Raw genomic sequence first — 21,281 nt, 5'->3', positions numbered from 1 at the left:
TTGTTATTTAGATAGAGCGAGAGAGAGAGAGGAGGGGAGGGGGGAGATAGATTTCTTTTTTGCACTAAAATTGTCCTTCAGACTAAAAATTAGAATGGTTATGTTCAGGCTCAAGAGGCCACCCTTCTCGGCATTACTCCCTCTTTTGGGAGAGCTGTGTGGTTTATTGCCAGTCCCCTAAGGCCCCTACTAAGGATTGCTGACGAATCCAATCTAGACTATATTTTAATAATTTTCGAGAGTACCATCTTGGAGGAAGCTGAAATACGTACCTAATGCCACATCCAAGGGTGATAACAATTTCAAAGAAAGAAAGAGATAGAAAGAGTGAGGGGGAAGAGAAAGGATAAAAAAAGAAGAGAAAGGAAGAAGTGAGGGAGAGAGAAATATTTAATTATATCTATAACAAATACTAACCCACCAGATCACGAGTGGTTCTAGTATACAGCTTAAACTATGAGCATTTTGTGTATTTTTGTTTGTTCTTGTAATCTGGTTTGTTTGTTCATTTTTACCGTTTCCTCACTTGGGTCAGGTGTAACGCAAGGTCAATTTAATGTGAAGGATAGCTCCCCAAATGGGTGGGACAAAAAAATAAAAATGACTGAACTAAAAAATGATTTCTCTTCCTCTGGCCGAAGAAAAAAGAATTTAGACATCAATCAACCATCCTGAAGAGCAGGCGACTTGCTTGTCTTCATTTGAAGTTTAACTTGCCGCCAATATTCATTTGCATAAAAATACAAAAACTGGCACAAGGCCAAAAGGAGTAACAGGAAAGGCTTGTTTTTTTTTTTTTGTTTTTGTTTTTTTTTGTTTTAACCAAATTATATTTCCTTTCATTCACAATATGTTATGGTCTGTATCCTGTCTTATTTGCTTGTCCCTATCCATTATCCTCCCGACGAGGTGAAGTCTCAGTTTTTAGCAATTCATTAACACCATAAGAACGCCCACGGTGTACATGGAACAACTCACAAGAACTTGATCAGATACTTGTCGAAATTTACTTGTCTCTTTTTATAACTTCTTCAGTTTCATTTATAAAGGAGGATGGATGACAGTAGCCAAAAGCAGACTGACGTCATAAAGGATGAATAGCAGATGTTATGTGCTTACTTGAAAGCAGAAGCAGCAACCGTAACTGCCGGTTGCTTTTTTTTTTTTTTCTTTTTTTTTTACATAAGCATCACCACTTATCAAGGCTCAGGGACCACTCGAGGATAAGGGTTAAAGAGTGTACAGTAGTCAATTGGACAATATAGTAATTGTCAGTAATGGAAATTCAGTAAATTTGTTAACTTAAGGGGAACGGCTTATCAAGAACTTGTTTATATTAGACTTGAAGACAACCATATTGTAGTCAGTTGGAAAGCAGGAAAACGGAAGACAGTTCCACAGGGGTGCAGTTCTAAGAAAGAAGCTTTGTTCATGGAATCTACGTTTAGGTTTAGGCAGAGATAAAGAGTGGGGAGAATTATTGATAGTGTTTTCAGCTAGACGAGTGTTTCTTGTGAAAGTTTGGCGAGGGGGTACCATAGATTGAAGCTCAGTCGAGCACTTGCCATGAAAATAACGATAAAGCAAAGACAAACTCGCTACATCTCTTCTGTGAGAAAGAGATTGCAGGGAAGGAAAAAAAGGACATCTCCTATGAGGCTACGAAGTCTGATACTACTGTTTTTTTGTTGTTTTTTTTTGTTTTTTTTTTACAAGTCATCACTTATCAAGTTATTATATAAGTCATCACTTATCAAGGCCCGAAGGCCACTTGATGATAAGGTTTAATGAATGTAAGGTGGTAGTGAAATAATTATTAATGATCGAGTAGAATTTGGATTATTTAAGAAGACGCCTCAACCAGAATTTGTTTGCATTGGATTTGATATATATATATATATATATATATATATATATATATATATATATATATATATTGTAATCGTCCGGGAAGTAGGCCAGTAAAACAGTGTTCCACAGGTGGGCAGTTTATCAACCAATGTCAAAGTTAAGAAACTATATATTTAATAATATTTTATGATAAATACTGATTCAGCGGGTTATAGGTGATCTAGTATATTACCGGTTGTTGCAGCAAAATCCGACACTTGACACAAAGAAAACGAAGTAGGCAATAAAAACAAAAGTTGTATATACAGAGACCCTACAGTTTATTTAGCAACAGTTGAAGTTACATACCCCATTATTTTTCAATGTAACTGTCCTTGGTGGGGGGCGATCATCTTATGGCAGATGTAAAATGAGGTACATGCTTTGGTGATCATGTTCTTGTATATAGTGGTGAACGCCTCCATGGTAGCCTTCAGTGAGCTGACCGTGTTGGGAGTACGAGGTGCTGGTTGGTTTGGGTCTCAATCACGCATCAGAAGAAATAGTCAAGGGGGTTGCGGTTGGGTGAGGAGGGCTAACACAAGTTTAGCGACCAGTGGTAAGGAATATTGTTGAGCAGCCACATCTCAGTCGTCCTGGCCTTGTGTGAGAGCCGAGGAGACAGTTGGATTTGACACCATAATGTTAACCACGTTAACGAATACACAACGATGATATATCTTAATTTTTAAATTATATTTATCGGAAATAGTTTTGATGCGTTGTTGACTCGGTTAACGCATGACGTTCTTTTTGTTACGTCATTAAGTCATGGGCGTCTTTCACTATCTTTTATAATTTCTTTCTCTCTTCTTCTCTCCAAAGAATAAAAAAATAAACCAAAAATAAAAAAAAAGTAAAAATAAAAATTAAAAATAAAACAAAACGAGGTAATGATTTATGTTTCATTGTCAAACGACGAACAAGCGACATAAAAAAAATCCCGTCCGTTTTAAGATTTAACTTTTATTATTTGTCGACTCTTTGGTTACAAGAGTTAACCGAACTTTTACAAATGTTTTTGTATTAACTTTAAAGAGATTAAAAACAAAAACAAAAAACCAAAAAAAAAAAAAAAAAAAAAATTAAAAAATTAAAAAACAAAAAAACAAAAACGAACGAACGCATTCTTTTTTGTGATTTGCTGGTCGCCAGCAAAGATGAGTTTGGAGAGCAAATCGAAAAAGTCGACGATGCCTAAAGATAATTACCATTTAGAAATTGATCAGAAAACGGCCATGCGAAAATTTCGAAAAAGGCAGCGATCCATTACAGATAAAACGATTGATTCAGAGCTGAAAATCTCAGGTAAGTAAGAAAAACTAATTAAAAAAAAAAAAAAAAAAAAAGAAATAAACAAACAAGAGGTAAAAGTCCATAATAGTTAACAGTCTATAAACAGAAACATAAAACTGCAAATAATTTAAAGCAAACTCTGTAGAATTAAATTCTCTACCGATCTATATAGTTTTAAGATGTGAAAACTGTTCGTAAGATTTTTTTTATTATAGAATTTTATTTCGATGAAACTGAAACTCTGTCTTTTCGACACACAAAAACTAAAATGACCACCAAGGCAATCGCTTAGCTCCGAATAATATTTTATGATAAATACTAATTATGCTGAAAAGGTAGGAAAAAAAAAAAAAAAATACCGCACCATTAACCTTAAATCTGAGTGGTAAAACTCCTCGTAAAACTACACGTAATCGCTTAAATTTAGCAAGGTTAAGTAATCGCTGTCTTTCGTGGCGTTTCACCAAAATAAAATAGTGAAATAAAAAAAAAAATCTGACAAATAGTTTCCACACGTTAAAAGTATACAGGTCAGTAGAGAACTGAATTCTACGGCATTTGCAACAAATTATTTGTTTACTTTTCTTCTTGTTGTTTACGAGTTCTTAACAGTTAACTATTTTGTATTTTACCCTCCCCCTCAACCAACTACTCTTTGTCGAGTGCAGATTCTTATACAGAATATAATTTTTTTACCACGTATTAAGGCCCGAAGGCCACTGGAGGATAAGAGTTAATGAGTGTACGTTAATCACACAGACAACAGCGTATTAATAGTTAGTGGTGAAAATGGGGTCGAAATGGATTATTTAGGTGGGGAGGGCTTAATAAAAACTTGTTTACATTGAACTGGAAGACAATCATATTTTAGTTAGCTGGAAAGCAGACCAGCAGAACAGAGTTCCAGAGGCTAGCAGTTCTAGGAAAGAAGTTTTATTCATGGGATTTGCATTTAGATTTAGGCACAAATAGTAAATGGGGAAACTTTTGATGGTCATTGCAGCTAGACGAGTGTTTCTTGTGAAAGATGGGAAACCATAGATTGAAGCTCAGACGAGCACTTGCCATGAAGATAGCAACAGAGCAGAGGCAAGCTTGCAATGTCTCTTTTGTGGGAAAGAGGTTGCAGGGCATCACCTACTAGATTTTGAAGCCGGTTTTGTAATAGTAATCAGTTTTATAATAGTAATCTGATCTGATATGCTCCCACAACGGTACTCCATTTTAGGACGTATCTGGCTTTTATACAGGTAGAGGATTACATCGGAAGTTAGATAACTTCTGAAGCAGTAAAATGATGCAACCATTTTTCCGGCAACCTTGGCAACAGATTTGATGTAAGTCTTCCATTTTAGGTTAGGAGTGAAATTTGTCAAAACAAGGAGCCTCTTTTAGACGAGAGCCATTCATATCAATTGGGGTCAAATGGGGATCTGAGCGTTTATGGTAAAAAGATAAAAGCTTGGTTTTGGATGTGTTAAAATTAACCAGCTACTTTTTACCCCATTTGCACCACATGCTCAAGATCTGAGGAGGGACATTCAGAGAGAGGGAGAGAGAGAGAGAGAGAGAGAGAGAGAGAGAGAGAGAGATCTTGGTCATTATTGGCTTTTGAAGTGTTGCCCATAAATCATAGTATCATCTGCATATATGCCAACAAATGAACTTAGAATGTGATTTGAGAAATCATTGATGAAGATAAGGAAGAGAGTTGGGCCCAGGATAGACCAGGTTGGGCCAGCATTGATACTTTGAGCTGTAGACTTTTGCCCATCAATGACTACTTGTATAAATCTATCAGAGAGAAAAGATTTGATGGTTGAGAAGACATTTCCGTTTTCTATAATTTTTTTCCAGCTGGAAATCTTGTGAAGTAGACCCTTATGTCAAACCCTATTAAATGCCTTTGCTATGTCAAGAGCTATTACTCTTGAGATGAAACTACTGTCGATAAATTCACTGATCCCATATGAAATTACAGCCAGTACATCAGTTCTAGATCTCACCAGATGGAATCCTTATTGCATGTTGCCGAGTCGGTTGTTTTTGTTGAAGTGGTTGATAATTTCTCTATTTAACATGGATTCAAACAACTTACTCATGACACACAAAGGACTAGTTGGTCTGTACTGAGAGGCAGAAGACCAATCTTCACTATTTTTAAATATTGGGCAAACTAATGAGGTTTTCCAAAGTGTTGGGAAGCATTTCTCCTTTATGCATCAATTGAACAGCTTTGCAAGAATAGGTGCTGGTTTCAATTGCAACTTTTTGAGTATTATAACTGAAATATTGTCAGGATCAGTTGCTTTGCTGGCGTCAAGGTTCTGTGTGTGTGGCAGTATCACAAGCAGATATGTGGGTGTCACTCGGATTATTTTCAGTCTTGGAAGGAAATTCTGAAGATAGAAGCCCTGATCGAGTTGAGTTTGCTGCAAAGTCAGATGCTGATGAAATCACCGCAGGCCTGTTGATGATGGTCAGGATAGAGGACATGCATCTATTTAGGACCTTGTTTGTTATTCGCCAAAACCTTTGTTCTTATTCTTTGTAGTTGATGGACTGTAATTTCTGTAATTTTTTTACAGCGATTACTGGCTGCCAGTTCTATAAGTGACTTTAGTTTTAAAGCATCAATTACGTTTAAACCAATTGAGGTAGTGGTTTCTGTGTGCAATGGCGGCAGCACATTCAGGAGTCTACTAAGGCTGGCTGTTCGGTTTCTGTTTAAAATTTTTGGAGGGTATGTAGCTGACTATGCTGATAGTTAACCAACCAATCAGACAAGTCAGACACTTTTTAAACATAAAGCGTAGGGATATGAACGTTCGGAAATCATCTCAGCCATCCACCATTGTTTGGTATTTTTTGTAAACTACACACAAAACTAAGCAAAGTAATGATCTGAAAAAGCGAAAAACATTTGTGGTTAAATGAATGGTTGACTTCTTTTCTAATCATGCATATGATTTTCAGTAATCAAATATTACTGTTCTGTCGGGGAGAATGTGTTTGATTAATTGGTATTACTGTGTTTTTGAATTCCTTTTGAGGTACTGTTAAAAGAGATCCCTCATTGTCAGAGGGGTTGTATTCATGGTTTCTGTGGAGCGGTCCAACCAACCTATCAGCATTGTTTTTGTTTGTTTTTTTTTATGGTGAATAAATATACTTTTTTTTTGTCTATTTCGATAATATGCAATAGTCAAAAAAGAGACTCCCTCATATACTTGCACCATCCCAAAAGCAGACAAAAGACCGGTTGTAGCAAATATATATATATATATATATATATATATATATATATATATATATATATATATATATATATATACAGAATATGAACTGCTGTCTTTTTAGATGGGATTTTCAAGTTAAATTCAATGTTTATAGTATCTTTTGTTTGTTAAATTGTTAAATAAAAATACAGAATCATTCTAAAATGTCTCCACTCCTCATGTTAAAAATAGGTTTCTAAACAATGACGTTATTATTTCAGCATGGCCCGTATTCTGCATAAATACCTAAAAAGGTTTTATTACTCACTTAAGTCAATGGAATCCATTCATATCATTGAGTATTTTCAGAAATAAAAAATGCTTTTGTCAAAGACATATACGCACACTGTGCATGACTGGCAGAAGTTATTTTACTTTTTTGTAAAATTAATTTTTCTATTAATGATTGGGTTCTTCTATATAAAGAAACCAACCTCTTTCGATTCTGCGGGGATTTCTTCATAAAAATATTAATCCCTATAGAAATGTATTCAGTATGTTCCTATTACAGAAGTTTATGAAATGGTATTCTCTCTGGAGATTTGCGTATGATATCATTTTGAAAGACCATCAGAAATTTGTTTAAGAATTTGAGCGGTTGACAATTGACACCTCCAAACATTTATTTTTCTTTGCTTTTGCATTTTTCGGTACTAGTACCGTGTAAGGCACATGGTCAATGAACTGTTTCTGTAAAACATTTGAAGTGTTTGTGTTACTGTACACATAGATCCGAAAAAGTGGTAAAAAAACAACAACAACAAATATATAACAAATAAATGTTATCAAAGGCAAGATAAGTTACTCTTCTACCTATCTGAAACAGTTTTTAGTGGTTTTACTCACTTTAAAACGTGTAATAGGTTCGAAAATCATGCAGTGTTTATCGATATATTTTAAAAAGAAAAATGGCGGTATGCTCGATGTTGAACACTAAGTTTGGGAAAACGAGTTTAAACAAACAAATTATACAAAATACTGCTAGAAACCCACCGAATGTATATCCGCCTATGTCACGGTAACATATATTGAGTGAGTTTCTAACAGTATTTTGTATAATTTTTTTGAACTCGTTTTCCCAAACTTACCGTGCAGTAAAAGTGCAGTAAGAAAAATACCGAAGAGATTCCAATGGAAGTTCTCTATGACTCATTTGAGATTCCTGTTCTGATAAGTCAGCATTCTCTAATGGAGGTATCCCTGAATTCAAGGCCAGAAATATCAGTATGCCAAATGTCACCACGGCAAGCATTGAGTAAGAAAAGACTCAGGAAAAAGTGAATGTCCTCAACTCCCACCGGTCAAGTTTCACTTCCATATATTAGTACACTGCGTACACATGCCTGATAGACGTTTCCTTTGTCAAAAATGGCAATGCTCTGCTGGTTAGTTATGACAGAAACAAGCCCCAGTAATTTCCTTTTATCTTTTTTTGAGGTCATCAGATCTAATCTTGGCTCTTTAAGACTCCACGCCCATCGTTGTATCATTTTCATATTTTTTTCTCTCCATACAATACACATACACAACCCTTACTAGGTGGGTTTCACTATCATACATCATCACTAGGACTATGACAACAGAATATTCTTATCATTGCTTTGACTCTCGAGTAAATGTCCGACACAGTTAGACACTGTTAATCAACCGAGAACCACATCACTCTATATAAAGCATGTAAGATATCAACGGATACACACTTGAAAGTAAAAAAAATGAGAAGAATATGCTGTTGTCCTAGCCCTAATCATCACACTGTGTACACCATATAATAGTCTAATATAGTGTCCCTTGGTTATTACTAGGACTAGGATAACAGCATATTCTTTTCATTGTTTTGACTCTCGAGTGTGTATCTGTTGATATCTTACATGCTTTCATATAGAGTGATGTGGTTCTCGGTTGATTAACTGTGTCTAAGTGTGTCGGATATATACTCGAAAGTCAAAACGATGAAAAGAATATGCTGTTATCATTAGTAAATAAATAATGGGCAATCAACAATTCCTCTACTATCCAACAATCATGAGGTTGTTTGCTCAGCAACCGAGAAGGCTAACATGCTTGCCAGTCGGTTTGCCTCCAACTCCACAATGGACCCTGCTAAACACCTCCCTGACTTTCCTTTGCGGACAGACACCACACTAGACGATCTGAAAATCAACCCTTCTCAGGTGCATGCTATCATAAAAAATCTTGACACTTCAAAAACATGTGGACCTGATCTCATCCCGGCTGTGCTATTAAAAAAGTGCTCCACTGAAGTAGCTCCAGTTCTCTCCAAACTTTACAACAAATGCCTTAATTAATTTTGCTTTCCTGCCTGCTGGAAAACTGCTTCTCTGGTACCAGTTTTCAAGAATTCTGGCGAAAGAACTGACCCAGTAAATTATCGCTCCATTAGCCTCCTCCCACTTTTCACCAAAATATTTGAGTCCATAATTAACCAAGCTCTAGTTCATCACCTTACAGATGCTAAACTTCTGACCGACCAACAATATTGATTTAAGCAAGCCCGTTCCACAGCAGACATCCTAATTGTAATCTCTGATGGTATATATCATTCACTTGACAAAGCAGGGGAGGGTAGAGTGGTAGCTCTAGATATATCTAAGGCTTTTGACAGGGTATGGCATGAAGGTCTTCTCAGGAAAATCAGATCATACAGTATCACTGTAAGAATACTTAACATAATTAAATCCTTCTTAGATAAGAGAAAAATCCAGGTTGTTCTCGATGGTCGTACATCTAAGCAATATGATATAAATGCGGGAGTGTCTATCCTTGGACCTCTATTGTTCCTGATATTCATAAATGACCTCCCTGACAAAATTGTCTGTGAGATGGGTATATATGCTGATGACATCATGCTCCATAACAGACACGACAGGAAAACAAATGAACACATATCTAAAGAAATGGCAGAAACACTAGAGGATGACCTCCAATCTGTAGTGGAATGGGGACGAAAATGGATGGTCACATTCAATGCTGCCAATACTAAGCTTGTTTCCTTCAATAACTACAAGAAACCTTCTCTACCACCAATAGCAATGGCCAAAGACTCTTTATCTGAAAGTACATCTTTTAAACTCCTCAGCCTAACGTTCACAGGAAACATGAGTTGGAAAAATTACATTGAGAGCATTGCCAGGACTGCTGCGAAGAAGGTAGGTTCTCTCTACCGTGCTAGAAAGTTACTAACGCCCGAAAGTATCCTATAAGGCCACCATTCGCCCATGTATCGAGTATTGTGGTCATATTTGGGCTGGTGCATCTGCTACTAGTCTCTCACTCATAGATAAGGTCCAAAAGAGAGTCGCCAACCTGATAGGTCCTGAACTTTCATCTAAGCTTCAGCCTCTGTCCTATCGACGAAATGTAGCATCCCTCTGCTTGTTCTACAAGTACTTTAATGGTGAATGTACTGACGAACTGCAAGCACTTGTACCCCCTCAATGTAAATACCCCTGATAAACCCGACAAGCAGCAAAATCACACCCCTTCACAGTTGAAATCCCTAGATATAAGAGAGCCTTCTACTCCAATAGTTTCTTCCCCAGAACCGCTAGATTTTGGAATTCCTTTCTGGGTTCCTGCTTCCCCAACTCTACTGACATGCAGAAGTTCAAGTGTAACATGAACCGACATCTTGCTGCCCAACTTCCCACATAGTACCCCCGTAGCTTATATCCCTGATAGTAGCCCCCTATATCAAAGTGGCAATGTGCCTTGTTTGGGGTGAAAATGTAACAATAAAAAAATAACCCTAGTTATTACTCATTAAAAAAAAATAACTGTTAAGGTCTTTTTGTCGCATATATTAATAGATAAATCCTCATTTACTTATTCCTCCAAAAGAGCCGTTTGACATAAGGCCGGCTTTAATGTGGGAAGATTACACCTCCCTAAAAAGTGGCATTCTGGATTACCCCAGTCTAAAGAGATTTCTCCCCTACTGATTGAAGACAAAAAAGTTAATGTGTAGTATCAAAACATATACTACACTTTGTTCTTAGATCCATGGATCATCTGTCGTCTGCTCTCTTTGAAACAAGAAAATTTTTCCCAGGATTGGTCCAAACAGCACACAAAAAAATGATAAAACGTTATTTGATTTAGCAACTTTCTTCAAAGACAACTGACTGTAACTTGAGATTCGTTAACAATTTGATTTTCTTCAAAATAAGTGTTTTTTATATACGTGTGCGTGTGTGTCTTTTTGGATATGTTATTTGTGTTAAAAACGACTCTATAACTGTTTTTCTGACAACATTTTACAAATATTAGATCCATTATTCTTTCTGCTTCTCCTAAAGTAGGTTTTCTCTATTTTTCTAAAGACTTTCTCATATCTGAAGCTTTTCTATATCACTACAAACCTACTATCAGATCATGTATACAGTATATGTTGTCATAGTTGGGCTGGTGAATCTCTATCCCATTTGCGGGTTCTTGCTAAGGTGCAGAAACATATTTGCAAATTAATTGACAACCCTATCTTCTTCTCCGCAACCTCTCCCTCACAGACGTGATGTTGCTAGCCTCAGTCTTTTCTACAAATACTTTTTCAGAATTGTCTGATATATATATTCCCTGATTTCTTTGTTCCGGCTCGTTTGACTCATTCGCTGTATTAATATCTCATTGTAATAAAACTTCCTATTCCAGTAGCTTCTTTCCGAGAACTGAAGGCTTGTGGAACTTCTTCTGACTGTTTTCTCCCTACTTTTAACCTTGGTCTTTTCAAGATTAAGGCCAATAGACATCTACTGTCTATGTGATAATCATCTTTCGTTCTTGTTAGCTCCTAACATTAAGTGGCTTCATGTTTTGTGTGGAGCGATTTCAACAAAAAGTAAGAGCATATATATATATATAATCATTGAACATGTTGAACTCTCTACATGGAGCTTTGAAGTTCACTATGGAAAGTGAGAAGGATAATTTTCTTCCCTTCTTGGATGTTCTTGTTGAACGTTCAAGAAAGAGCTTTCTCACTACCATTTATAGGAAGTCGATTTTACTGGCTTGTATGTGAACTGGTTTTCTTTTGTACCTAAATCACGGAAGGTCGGTCTAATTTATACACTGGTATATAGAACCCTCATGATATGTTCACCTAACAGATTAGACTCCGAACGTGATAAGATCAGGGGAAATTTTATCAATAATGGTTATACATTGGACCTTATTAATGATTGCATTGACAAAAGGACGATGATTTTAAATCCTCTAAAAAGTTCGGCCCTGCGAAGTGTCCGTTTTTTTTTTTTTTTTTTTGTCCCCTCGTTGTGCCAATTTTAGTCGTTTTTAAACGCCGTATATACCGATTAAAATCTTCCATTTTAATCGTTTTTTTTTCTTTTTTCAATTTTTGGCACATCTAAAGACCCCCTTAGTGCTCTTTAATTTCGTCAATAATATTGTTTTCCTTTGCCATTGATTTTCTCCTGAAGAGATGATAGCTGAAACAGCTCTTCAGAGCAATGTTGAAACACTTTCCTTTCTGGGGTTCCCAACAGATTTGCACCATCCTCTGGTCAGTTTGTTAACACTGCCTCTAGGAGTATGGTTTAAGCCAATTAAAATTGAAGAATATATAAAACAGGCAGTTAAATTAAAATTAGATACTTATTATGTACTAGGATAGCTACCCGGCGTTGCCTGAGACAAAAGTGTAACATATTTCTACTAAAACTTCCATCTCCTTACTTTTCTCTGTGTTTGTCTTTTTTCTTCCTCCCCATTTTCTCCCCCCCTCTCTCTCTCTCTCTCTCTCTCTCTCTCTCTCTCTCTCTCTCAACACCTCCTCTTTCTCTTCCACCTAGTGGATTTCTCTCTTTGAGCACACACACACACATACACACATACAAACTGACAACTCTTCTTTATATAAATTACTCAATGAATTAGTTGGCTTGTTCATTCCAAAATGGCTGAAAAACCGACCATTTCTAACGAAATTTGGCTCAGTTGATTTCTAAAGAATTGATAACACGCTGCAAGAAAGAAATTAACATTTTTCAATTTCAGAATGGTCTGACGAAATGGGTGACTAACGATTCATTAAGTAAAATAAAGAAGCTTCGAGAAGAGTACAAGACAAGACATTCAACTTTCTCAATCCACTCTCGTGTGTGCACAGGAGAATAGGATACGCTAACGAATATGAATTGGGTGCAGAAAGCAATCATTCCGGAAGTTGTCACTAAAAGTATTGTTTGAGTACAAGGTGGCAACGGTGATACAATTAACAAAAGCGATTTTCTGATTTTTCATGTATCAACCCCTGAGACAGGATGTTATGCATCAAAATAATGTGGATTTACCTGGTGAGTTAACATTTGTTTGCTGTATCTTCCAATGGGAGCCGTACGTGCTATTTCCATCTCGGTACAGGAGTGACAGTGTTCTCCTGTTTCTTCTCTTGGATAGGTGGAATGTGCTCATACGTGAAGAAGGAAACCATTTGCATTTCATCGTTAATTATATTATCATTCAAACACTACCGTGTTTGAATATATGATTATGTGTCAGTTTTGGTCATTTAGAACTGCTTTAAAGCTTCACCACTCACTCATTTTTCGACCAAATTATTATGGTCTATAGATCACCTTATCAGCTATATTGTGAAATTTTTTTTTTTTTCAATTTTCGTTCAGTAAAACAAAAGTTATGATGAATTTTCTGGTGTTCAAAATCGTAAAAAAAATGTAAGGAGGTGAGCGACGCTTTTTATGACTGGTTTCCATAGCAACCACGTCGCTTCAGCGACTACTGTTGCTACTAATTCACTGCTGTCTCGAAAAGAGAAGTAACAAGTGAAACAGATAGAACGAAAGTAGTATGAAAAAGAGATTATTGGAGGGATTTTATTGAAAGCAGACGAGTGCCATGCATCATTATTACATATGTGATTATAGGAGCAAAAAATAAGACTGAAATTAAACAAAGAACAACTGAATTTATTAGAAGCCTAGAAAAATCGTGGATTACAATAGAAATATGCGAGCATGAAAAGTAATATGGTTAAGCTTAAACATGAAAAAGTAAAGGACTAGTTGTCAAAACTGGAAAAGAAAGGGACAAGATATTCTAGTAAAACATAATAAATTTATAACTTAAAATATTGCAGCATTAAGAATTTTTTTAAATATTCAATTTATAACATTACATAATCAATTCTTAATGCTGCAATATTTTAAGTTAGAGGATCAGATACGGACTAATATCTGAAATGCAATTAACAGAGTTCTTGGAATTGGGAATAAAGAAGAAATACTAAGATAATACGATTTGATCTTAATGATCAGCGCCAATTAGCTGGTCTTTTTTTTTTTACATAGGCATCACCACTTATCAAGAAAAAAGAATGTTGAAATAAGGCTGCTTATTTCATTTGTGTCTTTATTTAAAATGTTACACCCCTTTTCGTGACTATTTTATTTTTGTGATCAATCTGTCTTTTTTATGATACACAATAAAATTATAATATTTGAAATCACCTTGTTCTTCGTAGGGCAAACTCTACCCTTTTCAGGACAATTCAAAAACCTACATTTGCGATCAATCTTTCCTTGTCAGGAAAAACTGTCCTACTTTGCCCGAGTGTAAACTGTCTGTACTTGTCAAGCCGTTCACTCAATCAGCCGATTCACTTTTTTAACACTAAAGTAGCATTCTGGTCATCACTCTATCAGCCCTGAACTGAGCCAATTAACCAATGTCTCTATAGAGATGAGACAACGAAATGGAGTTTCATTCTATATTAATAAATAACTTTATTTGTCATTTTCGCTAGTGGCATTTAATAGAAGAGAGAAACGGGTTAGTAGATTGAAGTGTTCTTGTTTAATAATAAATTTAATATAATGCTGGCTGGTTGAAGGAAAGAATAGTTCAGTTCCGTTTGCACATGTTTATGGCTAGTAGTCACCGAGATGGAGGAAGCCGATTAAAGGAGAAAGAAAGGGTAAAATCTTCAGTATGTTTGCATGTTGTCGTGGGTGTGTGTGAGTTGTATCGATGAGAGCAGTTCTTTAGCATGATAAATAAAGTTTGTGTTGGTACCGCACGTGGAAACAAATGGAAGTTTGAAAGGTCGCCATGTTAGCTTGTAGTACTCACGTTCAGCCTGGGGCCAAAACCCCAGGCGAAGTCTGCTGCCTGGCAGAATTAGGATCAAAGAGGGTTGAGAGTTTCAGATTTTGCCTTTTAGATACTCTGTTACGTGATTGAGAGCTGGCTTGTGATTGGACAAGCCAGGGAGAAAATGGATTTCACATCTCGAGTCAAGAGAATTAGCTTCTGCCTGTGATGTAGCGAGTGTCGGCTGCTATATCTCTTTCTCATGTCTAGTCTCTTGCGATTAAATCTGTCCTTTTAATAAAACTACAACATTTGTGATCTAACTGTCCCCAAGACAAACCTTGTCCCTTTTTGTACACCAAGCTATTCTTTAACATCAGAATGACGTCTACAGCCAAGCATTATAGTTTGAGAAGTGACGAGATTAGCCGAGTTGCTCTTCAACCTCAGTGCGACATTCACATTTCGGCTACCATCGTTAAAAAAGTCAGACAATTAAAAAAATGTTCAAAATCAATATCCATGTGACGCCACTGACTGAACTTAAATATTCACAATTGTACATTTCAAATAAAACTAGATATTTTTAAAACTTAATTCTTTTTTTTTAATTCTTTTTCGCCCACTGAAGTGACGTCACTAGGACAACCTGCACCACGTTCTGTGTATGTGTGAGGGAGTGAGGTTGATGAATTTGTGCTTTCTAGATTTTATAATAGGAGTGTTGCTAATGATCACACAAATAAGTATGTTCCCACGTGTCTGATTACGTTTATCTGCGAGTCTGAATAAGTAATGGGACGATTAAAGTATTTTTCTAGATTCCGATATAATTGCCGATTCTGTTCTAAATTCCTGATTATAAATCTAATTACTGCTTCTGATTCCGGTTCTTTTAAAAATTTAAAAGATTTAATTATGGAGTTTTTTTTTTATAATAATTTAAATCTTTATTTATCTTTATATGTGCCTAAACCTAAACGTATGTTCCATGAACAAAGCTTCTTTCTTAGAACTGCACGCCTATGGAATTGTCTTCCGTTTTCCTGCTTTCCAGCTGACTACAATATGGTTGTGTTCAAGTCTAACGTAAACAAGTTTTTGATGAGCCGTTCCATATAAGTTAACAAATTTACCGAATCTCCATTACTAACGGTTACTATATTGTCCAATTTCTACTGTACACTCTTTAACCTTTATCCTTGAGTGACCTCTTGGCCTTGATAGGTGGTGATGCCTATGTAAAAAAAAAATTTTTAGGTTACAGTAAAAAAAAAAAAACGTGTATTATATGCATATATTTTTTGCGAATGTAAAAATACACTTCCGGAACGAGGAGGCTATCTATAGATTTTAGTTTTAAATCAATAAATATTCATTATTTTGTCATGAATACGAGCCATGCAAAAATATGTTTCAAAAACATATTAAATAATCTTGTTTGGCATTTAATTAAAATTTGCATCGGATAATAGTTACATTTTTTTTTGTCTGATTCCGACACTGATTCTGGTGCCTCAAACAATTCCGACTTTTACTGTCTTCGATTCCGATTTTGCGTAATCACCCCAACACTAGTCACAGAATCACAGAGTAATACTACAATTTTTTTAATAAGGCACTAAATTTTTTGGCCGCTCACCAGAAAAAAAGTTTATTAAATGGCTATTGTCACGTCACACCACTATTCAAACCTAATATTTTACAAGCACATTTACCAGACAAAATACCAACAGAGCATCAAAGTACGTTTGTATATTTTTATTTCCTAATTTCAGTTTGGGTGCAAAAATCAAATAAATAATTTCAAGCGGCTAAGATACATATTACTTCCGCTAAGCTCTCCTCGCTCATGTTTCGCCAAGCATACATTATCGCCAAAATGATTGTCGATTTCTTCATCTCCAACCTGTAAGGTCAACGAACCCAAACGACTTTGGCTTTAAGTACATCCTTCCTGATCAACACTGTCGACTATCAACTCTTACACCTCCGCAAAAGAACACCTAAGCATGTAGTCACATATATAGTATCCTAATTTGAAGACATGGACACAGTTTCACATTTTTTTGCCAGGAGGCAACTGGACGAGATCAATGAAGAAGAAAACGAAAAAGATGGAGACAAAAGAAAAATAACAGAGAAATAACCTTTATTATCGTAAGTAGAAGATTGAACAAAAGCGCCCCGAAACACATTTTCAAGTCAACGAAAAGCTAATACGAACAACTTTAATATCTTGACTCATTTCCATTGCGAATGAAAAAACGAATTAGAAATATTGAGACGATTTAAAAGTTGCCAACAAACTGGAGTGAATGTACGTTACTCAAACTCGTCTCATGATACCACGAAGCCAACGTCAAGAAACATTAAAACGCGAACATCTGCCCTTAACCAAATCACAATCCAATTCAGGGAAAACACACTCAAATATCTGTCATAACGCACTCTACGTGACCCAACCCTGGCCACAGAATTGGGCACCCCTCTCTCCTACACTGGGTACTCACAGCTCGCACGCATTCACCGCTGCTACTATATAAAAAAAGCCTCCCAGCCCTCCTCACAATAATATTCACACAGCTCTCCTGACGATGTCTTCTTTGAAAGACAAAAAGCAACACCGTGGCCAGCTTCAAACAACACAGGGAACTTATATAAATTCTTTCGATCTACACACTACATCAGAAAAATTAAAAAAAAAAATGAAAAAGGTCTTATGAAACTGAAGCTTTCTGATGTCTTTAAAAACGTTTGTTTAAATACTTGTTTTTTAGTGTACCTTTTTATAGTATATATATTTTATTGCGTTTTATACCACATATATATATATATATATATATATATATATATATATATATATATATATATATATATAACTAGCGGGGTTACCCGTGTGAAGAGAAGGTGTGTGTATGGGGGGGTAAATAAAAAATGGAAAATAAAGAATAAGCGAACGTAATAACCCTGTTTAAATATTATTTAAAAAAACACGAACATGATGCAAAAAAAAAAAAGAATAATAAGCGAACGATATTAAAACTTAAAAAGAAAACTCAGAAAAAAAAAAACAGCGAACGTGATGGAAAAATTAAAAAAACGAACAAAAAATGTTATAAATAAGCCTGTTTTAGTAATAAAACTTTAAAAATCGAAAAAAAAAATGTATCTGACATCTCGGCTCAAACGGGCAATTTTAAGATAACAATGCTGCTACTATACCGTCAGCGAAATTAGGTCGTTTTTTTTTTTTTTTAATATTTAAACTAATTCAAGAAAGAACAGCTTTTGCGCATGCATGTATGGCTAAAGTGTAATAAAGGAACTATTTTTTGCTACCCCTCTCTGTAGAAAAGTGCCTAGTTGAGGGTGAAGGAATTAATATTTTTTTTTTTTTTTGCCGATTTTTCGATATTTATCGTCCGAAGGGTCGAGTTTCAAAATGATACCGATCTTGTAAAAATCCGTCGCCTCTGTTGAACGTTTTTGCGAGACATACATACATACAAACATACATACATACATACATACATACATACATACATACATACATACATACATACACACATAAATTTAAACAGACAGGTGAGATTTATATTATAGATTAATACCCTTTCTTTGCTACTAACAGGGAGACTGATATGGCCCGAGATTGAATGAGGATCAACGAATGTTTCACACACCCATATTTTTATTGTCATCGAAATCGGTGAAATCACCCATTTTTCAATCAAATCGATTGATTGCCTGCTATAGTTGAGGACCCATTTCGGTGCACAGGAAGGAAACTTCACATGCCTCCACATAGTGACTTAGTCCACAATACATTGTAGTCTACATGGTAATGTAGAGAATCTACTGTTGATTTTATAAAATTATTTTTTTATATATATTGGTTTTAAATTTATATGCCGGGTCTTTCGGCTTGTGTGGTAATAAAACTTCTAAAATGCACTTGAGATGTTAGGCTATATAAGGTGTTAACTTTGGTGGAAATATGTTTCAATTGTGCTTAAACAAACGTTTATTTCGAACATGCCCCTGTAATATCAAAGAACCTACTGTTGATTTTATATGCCCGACCTTTCTGCTTGTGCAGTGATAATGGCTTTAAGTTTAAAATGAAAGTCAAGTATCATGGTTCAGTTTTGCTTTAAACAGAAACATTCATTTCGAACACGCTCCTGTTATATCAAAGAACCTACTGTTGATTTTATATGATGGGCCTTTCGGCTTGTGTGATAATAAAACATCTAAAATGCACTTGAGATCTTAGGCTATATAAGGTGTTAACTTTAATGGAAATCGCCTGTTCCTTCTTTCATCAGATCTTTTAATTATCGAGTATCAATACTTATCGAAGACATTCCGATACAATAAGAACACTGCCAGATACATAAAGGATATCTGTGTGAAATTTCATAAAAATTGGCTCCGCCGTTTTGGAGTACATAGAGAACAGACTCACACACACAGACAAAGTTCCTTTTGTATGATAATATATATATATATATATATATATATATATATATATATATATTTACCTTTTTTATAGTATGTATTTACACAGTTTTTCTATATAAAATATATAAGTATACGAGAATAACAGTATTTCAATAAAATATTGTATTTTTTTTTTCTTCCAATGCAGGTGCAATCTTTCCAAGTAAATCAAACAGACCAAGGAACAAACATGGCATCATTAAACGACCAATGAACGCTTTTATGCTATTTGGCCGTGCGTATCGACCTGGCATGGCGCAAATGTTTCCTAAGGTTCCCAATACTCAGATCAGCATTTACCTGGGCAATATGTGGCATAGCATGACTTCGGAACAGCAAAAACCTTTCTATGAAGAAGCAAAACGAATTCGACACAGTCATCAACACGACTATCCTGGTATCGAGATAACTTTGAGCTTTTCATTTGACCTTTGCAATTTTTGCAAAACCTCTTGTTTTTCTGTTTTTATTTGTTTGTTTTTTTTGTTTTTTATCGTGATAGTCTGTTCAGATGTGACAGATCCAACATATGCATTTGATATGTTTATTTATAAATAAAATATAACAATTCCCACTTGGCCATAGAAAAGAATAAGCCTTTATTTAAACAGTCCGAGTGATAGGACTGCTTCTATTTTACTTTAGCATATTTCACAGTTCTAAATTACTATTATTTATTTGGGACAAAATCATTTTGCCCAGTCGTAAAATATGCTTAAATATATTATTTTAATCTATCCAGATTTTGTATTCATTACAAAGCCAATTCTCTATTTTATTTATATATATATATATATATATATATATATATATATAGGTTATATATATATATATATATGGTTATATATATATATATATATGGTTATATATATATATATATGGTTATATATATATATATATATATATATATATATGGTTATATATATATATATATATATATATGGTTATATATATATATATATATATGGTTATATATATATATATATATATGGTTATATATATATATATATATGGTTATATATATATATATATATATGGTTATATATATATATATATATATATATGGTTATATATATATGGTTATATATATATATATATATATGGTTATATATATATGGTTATATATATATATATATATATATGGTTATATATATATATATATATATATATATGGTTATATATATATATATATATATATATATATATAGTAATTTATAAAATATGTATGGCGATTAAGCTACACTGAATATTCGGCATTTCATCCACTCTAGGACTCCTCAGGCTTATGCGCAAATTCTGTGGTTGTTTATCGTTTTTATATGCTCCTCTCCTATTGAGATTTTAGTTAGCCAATCAGCTTTCTAGTATCCACCGCGCCCCTTCCTATCAGCCAATGAGCATGCATTTTATCGGACAAAGGATCTGTTTTAAAACTAGGTTAGTGTTTTTTTTTATTGTTAGTTTATATATAAATATATATATATGTGTACATAAATATATGCACATATATATATACATATATATATATACATACATATATGTGTGATCGTTTATGTATATTCATGTTTATTTAATTTATTTATTTGTTTATTTTCTATTGTTTTTGTTAGTTTTAAAACTATTTTGTATCGCTATCCTAGAGTAAATTTTATTTTGTGAACACAGTTATTTGCTATTTCTCTTCTACAGTTTAATAGATGTTGGGGTTCTTTAAAGTACAGGATAGCAAATTTTTCATGAAGGCATAATCTACATGGGTCGTCTAGATGCCTACACGTGGTAGCTTGTCTTATTATTTTCCATTCGACTACCGGCGAATGTCCGCTTTCTTTGAGTTCCCAGTATTTAATCGCTAGTGTTGTTTTTATACGGTGTTTTTATTGTTGAATGTACTTTTGTGGTCGTAGTATCAGGTTTTGAAATCTAATGAAGTATTGCCTACGTAATATTTCTTGTTATTCGGGTTTTCTTTCGCAAATATATATGGGTATGTGTTTGTGTGTGTATATATATATATATATATATATATATATATATATATAGTACTGATTTCAAAAAGTTTTAAAAAATGAATTGGGGGCCATCAGCAAGAATCGAAACCAAAACATTTAGCGCTCCATACGCGTTTTCTATCACTTGAGCTATTACCTGATAAATAAGAAAGATTGAAAATTAAATCACTTCAAGCTATGAATGAATTTGCGCATGTGCAAAGTAATA

The 21,281-nt window shown here is 34.6% G+C and overlaps 1 protein-coding gene across 1 annotated transcript in view; it reads left to right on the top strand.

Moving 5' to 3' along the window:
• The first annotated feature begins 2,646 nt into the window (after positions 1–2,646).
• The window catches only part of LOC145283673 (uncharacterized), a 75,958-nt gene continuing 57,323 nt past the window's right edge, over positions 2,647–21,281 (top strand). The window contains exons 1-2 of the mRNA XM_080132685.1: positions 2,647–3,198; positions 19,210–19,458. Of these exons, the coding sequence (XP_079988811.1) occupies positions 3,051–3,198; positions 19,210–19,458 (397 nt within the window). The 5' untranslated portion in view covers positions 2,647–3,050. The remainder of the gene's footprint in view (positions 3,199–19,209; positions 19,459–21,281) is intronic.

The sequence above is a fragment of the Euprymna scolopes genome, chromosome 8, assembly GCF_053919585.1.
Source record: "Euprymna scolopes isolate OS-2025 chromosome 8, ASM5391958v1, whole genome shotgun sequence".
NCBI lineage: Eukaryota > Metazoa > Mollusca > Cephalopoda > Sepiida > Sepiolidae > Euprymna > Euprymna scolopes.
Note: the sequence above shows the minus strand (reverse complement) of the source record. Positions and strands in the feature narration are given on the sequence as shown.